Source organism: Mugil cephalus, chromosome 2 (genome assembly GCF_022458985.1).
Source record: "Mugil cephalus isolate CIBA_MC_2020 chromosome 2, CIBA_Mcephalus_1.1, whole genome shotgun sequence".
NCBI lineage: Eukaryota > Metazoa > Chordata > Actinopteri > Mugiliformes > Mugilidae > Mugil > Mugil cephalus.
Window position 1 is genome coordinate 19636282 of NC_061771.1, and position 12117 is coordinate 19648398.

The 12117-nt window shown below is 43.4% G+C and overlaps 1 protein-coding gene across 6 annotated transcripts in view; it reads left to right on the top strand.

The window, feature by feature from the left end:
• The window catches only part of LOC125004260 (caskin-2-like), a 33571-nt gene that overhangs the window by 12265 nt on the left and 9189 nt on the right, over positions 1 to 12117 (top strand). For 4 of the 6 annotated variants that reach the window (XM_047578748.1, XM_047578743.1, XM_047578744.1 and 1 more), the window contains exons 4-15: positions 607 to 752; positions 873 to 968; positions 1709 to 1830; positions 3332 to 3440; positions 3870 to 3978; positions 4317 to 4411; positions 5496 to 5610; positions 6184 to 6480; positions 7499 to 7597; positions 7690 to 7874; positions 9129 to 9210; positions 11673 to 11740. In XM_047578748.1, the coding sequence (XP_047434704.1) occupies positions 607 to 752; positions 873 to 968; positions 1709 to 1830; positions 3332 to 3440; positions 3870 to 3978; positions 4317 to 4411; positions 5496 to 5610; positions 6184 to 6480; positions 7499 to 7597; positions 7690 to 7874; positions 9129 to 9210; positions 11673 to 11740 (1523 nt within the window). Of the gene's footprint in view, positions 1 to 606; positions 753 to 872; positions 969 to 1708; positions 1831 to 3331; positions 3441 to 3869; positions 3979 to 4316; positions 4412 to 5495; positions 5632 to 6183; positions 6481 to 7498; positions 7598 to 7689; positions 7875 to 9128; positions 9211 to 11672; positions 11741 to 12117 lie in introns of all 6 variants that reach the window. The other 2 variants (XM_047578746.1, XM_047578747.1) reach the window with 2 other exon arrangements.

A 12117-nucleotide genomic window follows, 5' to 3' on the forward strand; every position in this document is an offset into this window, starting at 1 on the left:
GCCCGGAGGGCCTCTTTATTCAGCTGGACGACATGGCTCATCTCTGGTACCAAGACTGGGGGGGGGTGAGGGGGGGGTCTTGAACCGCTGCCACGAGAAACATGCTCATTGTTTCTTGCAGCAACTGCCTGAAAGTGGTGTTTAATGTCGCTGGGTTAGCGGCACTTAATAATAACTCAACCAGCATTTGTTTGTGCTCAGCTGAACTTGGCATCACCTCGTGTTTTCTGCGCGGCTCCCACAGTGGGCCGCGTTGTCCAGTTTCCTGCAACATCATCGCGTTAAGGAAACTGATTTTCGTAAAGGTTTTCGAGCCCTTTGTCTGGAAGCTGTTTGTCCCCCCGAATGTGCCGCCTGCACAAACACTACATTTAGCGTTACAAAGGGTCAAGGATGTCCGCCGCAGTAAGGCTGCATATCTACAGGGGCTACGGAAGTGGGAACATAAAAACGCTGCGTTTTGTCCAACTAAGTAGTCCAAAAACACCTGACATGTTTGCTTTCATGCATCTTTAAGTTCATTATGTGTCTGTGTGCATGTGCTTGTGGGGTCTCGTGTGTGTTTTATTGTGCGATCATCTTAATCTGTGTGTGTGTTTTGTGTAGGAATGCGTCCTCTGCATTATGCTGCGTGGCAGGGGAAGACTGAACCAATGAAAATGCTGCTGAAGGCAGGCTCGTCAGTCAACGGACAGTCAGACGAAGGACAGATCCCTCTCCACCTGTCGGCCCAGCACGGACACTATGATGGGGTAACGCTGTTTGTGTGTGTGTGTGTGTGTGTGTAATATGGGCCTGATGACGCATGCACGATATTCATGAGTTTGGGGGGAACCAGATGCAGCGGTAAAATGCGTCTCTGTGTGTTACAGTCGGAGATGCTGCTACAACACCAGTCCAATCCGTGCATCTCGGACGCGGCGGGGAAGACTCCGCTGGACCTCGCTTGCGAATTTGGACGCGTCGGAGTCAGTAGATTTGAATTCGTATTCAGTCTTTATCTGAGCAGAAATAAATCGGAGATTAATAAAACAAGAGGTTTCCGGTCGCGCTAGCAGCTCGATGAGGTTGTGTAATGTTGTTTAATGCCATCTCAGTTTAGAGAGAAAGTGGTGAGATTTCAAAAACGGGACCTGACGGCGGCCCCCGAGAGGAAACGTTAGGGATGATCAGAGCTACTGCAGTTTATCCTGAGGGAACGATGACATCCTCCATGGCAGGCCACATAATAACTGTTAATATATTTAAGTTGCAACCCTCAATATGATGATGAGCAGTCTTAAGTTATTTAATAGCGGGAAGAGAGTTCACAGAGGCTGAAATGTGCAGTTTTAGATGTAATTTTGTAGGTTACACATCTAGTTTGCTGGAGACTTTTGGAACTGTTAGAATAGAACAGAATAGAATAGAATAGAATAGAATAGAATAGAATAGAATAGAATAGAATAGAATAGAATGTCCTTATTGTCATTAGACAGTGTATAATGAGATTAGAGAGCTTTTCAGTGCAGAAACACAAATATATGCAAAATGGTCAAAAAAAAGTACTATTTACAAGAGACAGTTAAAGCACTAAATACTAAAAAATATTGGAAATATACAAAAATCATAAAAAATATTAATAATTTTAGCAGCATGTGTTGTATTGTAGCTAGAAGTCTGTCACTGCACATCCTTTATTACCTTGCTGTGCTGTCTGTGTGTTCAGGTGGTGCAGCTCCTGCTCAGCAGTAACATGTGTGCAGCCATGCTGGAACCGAAGCCCTCGGACCCCAACGGAGTGTCACCTCTGCACCTCGCCGCTAAGAACGGACACATCGATGTCATACGGTCCGATCGAGTTCTTCTTTGAAGCTTCCTCACTATGTGACTTAAAAAAAAAAACAACTCCTCTCTTTCTGTCTGTCACTTTGTCCTTTTTGTGTCCGGCTGTCGGACGGACTGATCCAATTTAATTACAGTTCATTTTAACCTAGAATATTTCCCATTAATTTGGCTATTGTGGCTCTGTGGGTGCATGTTAACCTTCCTCCATCTCCATTATAGAGAATAATGAATACCTGGCCAACAAAGACGATTTTAAATTAATACATATTTGTCTACATGTGTGGGGTTGCAGATATCTTTTTTGTTTAATCTTGTTATGTTGAAATGAGATATCCAATTCGCAAATTATTTTCTACTCGTTTTAATAGATTTTACTTAACTGCAAGGACCAGTCATTGTTCAGTCTGGCCGTTCTCTGTCTTTTCTTCCAGTTCATTTTTGCGGTAGGTGAAACAGCACCTCCAGGGCCACAACTGTTTATGAAAGCTGCAAATTTATTACTTGTAGTTACACAGCTGTAATTACACTTCACCAAAGGACACACCTGCATTTTCAGTCTGGGAGTCTGGCAACAAGTTGTACTCTTTTCAACAAACGTGTTCTGCCTCATTCAGCAGCAGGAATTAGCTGAATCACTGTCCCCTGAGAGACGCCGTCTTAACAACAAAGACGGCGTCTCTCACACTGAAATTACTCGCAACCGTGCCAATAATGGTCGACCAAGTAAACATCCAAACAAACCTGTCGATGGGTCAGATAGGCACATTGTCCCTGGTCCCCATGTCCCCAATGCAGTCATCAGAATGGTCATTCATTCAAAACATTTAAATTAATTCACGTAGAATGAAGTTCACTTGAAAGGCAGGGCCGGTTCCTTGGTCCTTAGTTCTTGGTTCAAATCTCAGCCACAGCCACACTATTGGGAAATATGCCAGCATTATTCTTTTAGCTGAAATTCCACATTTACTGTAAAGAGGGAGCCTGGCTTCTCCTAAGAGGGAAACAGTTTCTAAGAAAACAAACATTCACCAGGGGAAGCGTAAACTGATCAGATCAGTTTGCAGACGGGCGGCCTCGCGCGCTACATAGCATGTGAGTGCGCTGGAAGAAGTCATTATAAGTCTGGTTAGAGGTTAGTGTGGTCACGACTTACGTGACTTGTAACTACAGCACGCGCTTGTCAGTTTTGCTTGCCGCTCTCTCTGGCGTACGCCGACATCTTGGCAGCGTGCCAGCAGCTGCCATTCAACCACAGCCGTGCCTCGTCCAGTGTACTGAAACCGAAAGGAGATGTTTAGGCTAAAGTTAAAAAAAAACACGCTGACGGTTACTATTTAAGCCACAGCCAAAATCTAATACCAAGTGTAAAGCTCACACGCAGACACACTTTTACTGACTTGCGTAAATGTAGACGCTTTTTGTCGTTTTACTTTATCGTTGCGTAACAGTCACGTTGCGTGAATGTAAATCAAGGCTAACATCGTCGTGATTTTTTGTGCTGCAGGTTGCTGATTCAGGCTGGCATCGATATCAACAGACAGTCCGAGTCTGGCACTGCGCTACATCAGGCTGCCCTCTGTGGGAAGACAGAAGTAGTACGCCTGCTGCTGGACGTAAGTCTGTCTGTCTGTTTAGTGTGTTTACATAAGAAGCCCCCCCCCGTTAATACCGCCTGCCTCTCCTCAGCTGAGCAAGTTTACATCTCCGCACTTGTCATTCATCCCACTGAGCTCTGAGAGGAAACCTGTGGGGCGTGTGAGCTTGTTACGTAATACTGTAGCAGACTGGCTTTCCCCCTGCCTCTCATGCTATCAAGTGTAATCAATCTGCTGCTGCTGTTGTTGTCGTTTTTTTGTTTTTTTTTCTGCTATGCTAATTCCTGACGCTTCTTTATGCGTCCTCCTCGTTCTGCATTCCACATTTGTTGGTATTTCTGGCAGCAGGCCGGTCCGCGCGGCCGAATCCCCCCCCTCCATTATGAACTATGTGAGACGCAATTTGACACGCGGCTCTGATCATTTCTGTCCTCTGCTTTCATCCAGAGTGGCATCAGTGCAGGCGTGAGAAACACTCTGAGTCAAACTGCCCTGGACATCGTTAACCAGTTCACCACCACGCAGGCCAGCCGGGAGATCAAACAGTTGCTGAGAGGTGAGGCCATGAGGACAGACACGTTAATCCTTTGGTACAGGATTAGAAAGTAGGGAATTTAGGTGAATCTGTTTTTTTTTTTTTTTTTCTGGAATGCAGATGTATTAAAATGCAGGAAATCTTCCAGTTTTAAATAACGACAAATGAATGTGAACACTCTGGACGCACACTGGACCATAGTGTTCACGGCTTGTTTTGCTTTGTTTATGGTTTCTTTGTGTTGATCCCACTGGTACTACTGTTTACTGTTTATTGATAGCTCACGTACTAATCGGCCCACCCTTACGGCCCTTCCCCTCCATTCTCCTGTCTGCACTGTCTGTACTCTCGTCTTGTAGATGCTTCAGCTGCAATGCAGGTGCGAGCACTAAAGGATTACTGCAACAACTATGACCTTACCAGCCTCAACATCAAAGCGGGCGACATTATCACGGTATAATTATTTAATAATTACGTAAAAAAATAAAATTTCTTACCTGTTCTCAAAAGTGCTGCTCTGAGCCACTGAATGAAGTGTGAAGTGTGGTGGATAAAGTATAACACTGATAATAACTCTTGCAAATTAGTAACACATTACTCAGTGAAAACTGGTTTTGTGCCACAAAACATGTTATTACGTTGAAATGAGTTTTAATTATTACCAAATGTTTTAACTGTTTGGTCGCAAAGGTCACGTTAGCTTTAGTAAAGTCGTTAGCTTTAAAAATGTGCTAAAGCTAACGCCTTCAGCGCCTTTAGCTTTAGCTTGCAGATTTAATGAGCTAATGTCGATTAATGTGGACATTTTTGTCAAATTGTCTTTAGTAATGACAATAACAATGTCTTCACAAAAATAACTGAGCCAGTGAGCTAGCTCTGACAAATTTCTCGCTCATTCTTAACTGTGTGCTAACGCAAATTAATTCACGTCTAGAAAAAAATCATACAAACGCCCCTATTCACAAAATGTTTGGTTTGCATGTAAGACTCATCCCTCTAAAATGAAAACCACGAGCGATAAATCTGTTTAGCGCTTGTGATGCTAATATGAAACTTTTGACTGGATGGGGCTCCTGAACTCGTGACATGGACGCAACAAACAAAGTCGTGTACACAGAACGCTTGCTGTTGAAGAGCTAACGCTAGCTGTTAGCCGCGAAAACGTCGTTGCTAGGCGACAGCTGGCGTCTAGAAGCCACCGACGGCTAATAGCTCAGCAAGCTAGCGACGTAGTAGAGACGTGGTGAACAGATTTCACACCTCCTGTGTGAACTCTGTGAACCTTTCTGACAATTTGCTCCTACGAGGGCGTGAATACCACAAGAGTGCGGTGGATTCAGAAAAGTGTCTTCTTGTGGACACAGCTAAGACGTATCTGAATCTTTAATAGCGCCGCTGCTAGTAAATCCTGAGTTTGAACCTAGAGGGTCCTGTGAAATATTGATGGCCTTTACTCATCGGTCCGGGGATGGATTAGAGCTCGGCTTGTGCGGTTGTCGAAGTGTAAACAGATTAGTGGTATCTTTCTGCGTGCACAGGTTTTGGAACAGCACTCTGATGGCCGGTGGAAAGGATGTATTCATGACAACCGCACAGGAAATGACCGCGTGGGCTACTTTCCCTCCAACATGGTGGAAGTCATCAAGAGGGCAGGTGACCACCCACATCACAGCTGTGCGTGCGTGTGTGTGTGTGTGTGTTTGTATATGTGGGTGGGTTGGTGGGTGGGGGTGTGAGCTTTTGCATGTGTGAGCGCAGCAGCTGTTCTCCAGCTACAGCCGATCATTAGTTGTAGATAGCTGCAGCATCATCTGCTCTTTTTTGGGGCAGCCCATCCGTTGTCCCCCAACCTGTCAATCATCTCCATCGATCAAACACTGTCCTCTATTGGTGGTCACCCCACCTCCCCCCGCCCTCTTATATCTCTGCTCCTTCTGTCACCCTCCCTGATTAACAATCCCTGTTCTGCTCGATAGTTATGCTTTCGTTCACATTGTTTGTTTGCTTTATCGCTACAGTGATATTATATTTTAATTTAACGGATATATTCCATGTGGATATATGGATGTATTATTTTCTCATGTTTTGATTTTAATCAGTTATTATTTTGTGCATTTTTTAGATTCTTCTTGTTACACCTGTTTTGTTTCAAGTTTACTGATCAGTTGTTGTTGTTGTTGTGTTGTTGTGTCGTTTTGCACCTCCCTGCTCCTGGCTCGTGTCCAGGCCACTCCCCCTCCCAGCAGTGCCACACCCTCCTTCTCCGCAGGCCCAACCCCTGTCCCATTGCCTCGGTCAACGGACATTCATACCCCCCCACCAAAGTCCTCCCCCTGCATCTGACTCCCCCTCCTCCCCTCCACCCCAACACACAGTCCCTCCCTCGGTTCTCCTCATTTGGGTACGTTCCTCTTCCCATCTCTCCTCCGTCTCTGTCTACTCCTCCTCCTCTGTCCACTACTCCTCCTCCTCCTCCTCCTCCTCCTCCTCTCTCCACTTCTCAGGAGCAGCAGAGTCAGACAGGTACATACTGTAGTGTCACTTTAAATCACAGATAAGCATCCTTTCCATGTTTTTCTTCACGTAAAGAACATGTCGTACATGCTCCTGTTGCTTCTTTAAAAGATCAGCTCAACGAGAACTTTAGATATTTAAGATAATAATCATAATAATAATCTGATAATCCTACAGTATAGACTATCTAAAATGATCGGGATTGATCACATAACTCAGTTATTCTCAATTGGGGTGTAATTGAAAGGGGTCTGTGAAAAAAAAAAGAAATCCTTCAAAAAAAGATCATATGATAGAAATAGGATTATTTTAACCTTTGTCTAAACCGCAGTTTATTAAGAGATCTCGCTCCCGGGTTACTTTGTTCAAAGTTACTGCATGACATAGCCAATACAAACTTAACACAAACTGCATCCATTTCAAATGTTGAATACTGTTTCAGTGGGCATGCACCATTCATTTTTTCTTTTAATAATGCTCTTATTGTGAAAGATCTTCAGGGAGCTGTTGTGAGAAACTCATTAACGTACATCTTCAGGTTAGCGCTTGAAATTAAGCGAAGCTCATTTTTGATGCAGAGGACCCCAAAAAGTTTTAGAACCACTGACGTAGCTGATGCAGTTTGTTTTAGGTGCAATTCTTCTTCACGCCCTTTTGTACTTGGGCGTTTGTAATCTGAGCGAATTGACCTTTTAATTGAAACATTTGAATTCAAGGCGCCGCTTTAGAAACTTCACCTGCATATTACAGAGCATTTAAGAAGCACTGCTCCAAATATTAAAACGATATGAAATGACTTGCACTTGTTTAACTTGTTTAGGCATGTGTAGGTGAGTGAGTGTCTGTGTGTTTGCTCATTTAATAGTTAAACACATTTATATATGAAAATTATATCACATATCGCACATATTGCTTGTGTTGCTGCTGATTATTTACTGCATTTGTGGTAAAAAAGAACTTTCTTTACAATGATAATGTGGAAGTAACAAACATATATGCTTTTGTGTGCATGCGTGTGTGTGTACAGGTTCACGAACTGCAGAGCTGAGTCCTCAGGGCTCTCCCACTTTAGGACAGCAGAGCAGCACCAGTGAGGACATCTGGGTGCTGCGCAAACCGCTGGCAGGTAAACTCAGTGGAAAAAGTGAAAATGTATATATATTTATTCCCCCCCTGCACGTCAGTGAACGCTCAACTGTGGCGCGTTTGCCTTTTGAGGTGGCGACCGGAGCGGCAGCGTGGGCAGCCTGGGCAGCGTCCGGTCATCGAGCAGTTTGCAGAGCTCTGGAAACACGCACGTTCTGACCACACCGGCGCCCAGCCCGCACCCAGCGCCCACACCAGGAGTCAACACGCACGGCCTCAATGCGCCGGGCCTGCACGCGCAAGCAGAAGGGGTTAAGGTAGGAGACATTTTAGCTTTGCTTGCTTTCGCTTGTTTTATAACTGTTACCACAGTGTCATGAAAAAAAAAACTAAAAAACAACAACAACAACAGACACATCGTTTCTGGGAAACAAAACATTTTCAGGAAACTAGCACTACTCTAGGCACCTTGTTAACCACAATTCTGTTTCCGGCTCAGTTTCCTCTTCCGTTGAAGGGATCAGCACTTTTTTTTTTTTTTTTCTTCTCAAGAGTACAACAGTTGCATTGTGATATGTTGTGTCAGTTGCAACACAGGTGTATGGAAAACTACTAGAACAATACAATGTGCAAGTGAAACTTTGCCAACACACATGTTTTGTCTTAACTGCAGATTGGTATGTGATTTGCTCGGCGTCAGATAGGCGGACTTTGTTGTGTTTGATTTAATTAAATTCATTTTTATTTGTATACAACAGTACTACAAGACACTTGAAACCTCGAGCCCTGAAATCCAGCTCATCTGCTTGTGTCCGGCCAAACAGAGACAGAGAAAACAGATCAGAATGGAAAAATACTTTGTTCATCCCCTGGGGGAAATTCAAGTGTCCAGTAGCTTGTCCACAAACATACACAGACATCAACATAACACACCAACGAAATCACCAGAATCTAAAGTGCAAGAAAATATGTAGATATGTGTGGAAGTATATGTGTGTGTGTATGGGATGTACTAGTATGTTAATAGGAATTACTGTGTGAAAAATATGTACAGAATGAGATAAACATACACCTGATTAAAGCGTACACATAGAATCTAAAATAGCTGATGCATGTTACATGAAAGACTGAAAATCAACATAAACAAAGGCATCAAATCAAACTGTTAGATACTGTTATAAATATAAAAACTTATATTTAGGATTCATATGAGCCTTGTTTTAAGGTAATGTCCTGTGTATGTTTGAGTTAAGAAAAGCAGAAAACAAAGGATCATTATTATAAACATAAACAAGCCAAGTGACAGTCATAGTTGTGGGATTTTGTCTACAGTGCATTTCATTGTCTGCGTAATGTTGATTTTAGTGTCGCCTTCATTCCTCGTTGTTGCTCATTCTAGTGTTTGTGCCTCATCTGTGGTGATAAATTGCAGGAAATATGAGAGGAAAGTCTTTTTCCGTGTCCTGAGCTGAGTCACGAGACCCTCTGGGGTTTGAATGATTACGCGCGCTTAAATGTTACTTACTAGTGTGTGTTTATCTGTTCGTCTGTGTGTGTTTTTGTGTTTTTAGCTCCTGGCCACCGTGCTGTCTCAGTCTGTGAAAGCCAAGGAGCATCTCCTGGAGCAGTCGCAGTCTGTCGAGCAGTCAGCAAGTAAGGACACAAACTCACCCGAGCGTCACACGTGGCAGTTTGCGCTGCTTTAAACAGATACTACAAAGCGCGGCTTCTCTCGTTTGTAATGAAAGTGATGTCACCGGTTGATTCACAAAGAGTTCTTTGTGCTAAAGTGATGACAATTAATGAGCGCGCAGTTACGAGAGCCTCTGGGCTTGCTTGAATCGCTATCATGCTTGTCATTTTTTTCCCCCTTTGTTTCACTTTACATCAACCTGGTCCTCTAAAGACAACCTGTCTGTTCGTATAAAACACGACCAGCATTTCCCGAGCCGGCCCTCGTGTAGCAGCGTTTTAAGACATGCTTTATTCATAAAAGCTGCTCTAATATGCTCCATGAAACCAAAAGGGACAGAGCTGCTTGCAACACATTCTGTTTGCTTCTCAGGAATCTGTTCGCTCTTGGTTTAACTTTACTATGTTAGACAACCGTTAGCGTCAGGAGTCACATACACTGATGTGGCATAACATTATGACCACTGACAAGTCAGACATCTAGCACCCACAGAGACCAGACCAGACATCTAGCACCCCATAGCAATCCTTGATGGCAGCAGCCGGCACAATCAAGTTTGGAGGCACAAGGCCTACACCATTGGTCTTCAACAGGGGGTCTGCAGCCCCTAGGGGGTCCGTGGAGGTACAGCTGGGGTCGGTCGCAAAATCTTTGGTTGATGAGACATTTTTTTATATATTTTTTTTAAACTTTTCCCCGACAAATTTAAATTTCTTTCAACACATATTAATATGAATCCAACATATTTTAGTAAAGGGATAAATGGAGGCAGAAGACGTTACTTTCAGTAGCACTTCACTCATTCAGTGATGCAGGAGCCAGCTTAGCAGCCACCGTTTCACACAAACGCCACACTAGATCTGTCAATCTGCCTCCTGTACACATAGGCCCCGCCCCTATCGCTGCTGAGCCAATCACGAGGCTGTATATCACACACTGACCCTGTCAGGTTCCCCGCAATTGGCTGAGAGCCTATTCAGTCCCCAGGTGAAACACAAGAATCAATAGGCAGTATTAGCAGAAGAGAAGCTAACAGTGCGTGGTACATGTAGGTATGTTTAGGTTTATGGCAGTTGAACCTGTGTATTATCTGAATAGCTTAATATGAATGCAAAATGATAATAGTGTATATTATAAGGACTAGGCCAATTTAATATAGAACACATATAGTAGGTAGGGGGTCCCTGCTTAATCTGTCCATCAGTTTGGGGTCCTTTGCCTGAAAAACACTGAAGCCCCCTGACCTACACAATATATGGTCATAATGTTATGCCTGATTGTCCATGATCGACTCTCTATTTATGGTAGAGAGAGATTACATCTTCATGCAAATTCTTTATCTCCCAATTTGGATGTGTGAACTTTGCATATTGGCCGATATCAAATAACTGTGAACTATGAAAGCTAATCGTCTACACATCTACTAGCTTGTACCAGCTACTAGCTTGTGTTGCATCACTGTCTCATATAGTTTTCACTTATCTTTTCGCGCTTTCTTTATAAAGCTTTAAGTGTGCTTTGAATTCATTTTCCAACATTTGCTGCTCCAGTTAGTCCTCTTTGCCTTGGTGGCTCATTCACTTGATGTGCCTTCAAATGATTTACACTAAAAATTAACACTTGTGCCACCCATTGAAGTTGCAGCTTTCTATATTGTGTACATTTCTCTTTTAGTGGTGCTATATTCCTGTGCAACAAATGCCAAATTGTGTATATTTTGCTTGCTGCGGTTCAAACCACTTTAACAGAAATCAATTTCTTAGCTGCTCTGAGAATGGTAACCTACACATCAAGTTTGGCAGTTACTTCACTTAATGAATTTGTGACAAGGCGCGTACAAGTTGAACACTGCATTACTGTCAGCAGCACGTGTAGTTTACAGCGTGATTGATGTACAGTATCCTATGCCATGGTATCGACATCCAAATGGTGTCTCAGGCATTACACTTAATTGGGACAAGGTCTGTAGTGGATTTATTAATCCTGCTTTGGAAGAAGCACTCACATTAGCATATTTAATCTGCTGTCATTCTACAGGTTTAAGTGTTGTGTGGGAAGTGCAGTGTGAAAACAGCACCATAAAGACAGCCAAGCATGGAAGCTGTTACCAAAATTATAATGAAGGGCTGCAGTACGTAGGCAATAGAAAGCGGCTTCTCACCCTTATAGAATACTCTTTTTCACCACATAATACCAATACCAATGGCTTTTCAGCATTTTAAGAATAACACAAAAAGGGGACATTTTATCTCCTGCCTCAATTTTTTTTTAATGAGAATTGTTTTTCAGACTGGCTCGGCTATGTGTGCATAATTAAGTACAAAATTGAAATAACAAAATTGTCTTTTTCTGCATTGAAAGCAATTAATGATTTCTCTCTTCTGTTTTTCCCTTGTCTCACTTTTCCACCTCAACCTCAAAGGTTCTTCCAGTTGCACGGTTCATGAACAGCGGTCGTTTGAGCGGAAGGCAGAAGAGGATGATGGGAAAGTGAGTTTTTGGATGCCGCTTTGGTTCACTTCTGTTTGCTTCCAACAAAGGCATCTAACATGAGTTAGGGCGAGGTGTCTGACAGGATGCCAGAGATGCCACCCTGAGGATGGACATAGTGAGTGTGTCACCATGGAGACAGGCAGAGTGCCCCCCCCCCCACCCCACTCCATGTGTTCTAGAGCCAAGCTGGTTGCTGGGCGACGGCACTGTTTCAGTCAGAGAGGCCAAAGTGAACCAAGGTTGTAGCGTGTCCTCATTGGTTGGTATCTGACAGAAAGTCATTCACAAAATAAGCATTTTTTTAGGTGATTAGCCCAAAAAGTGACTTTGAATTTACACTTCCAACGAGAGCCTCAGCCCTTCCCATTTCTAGA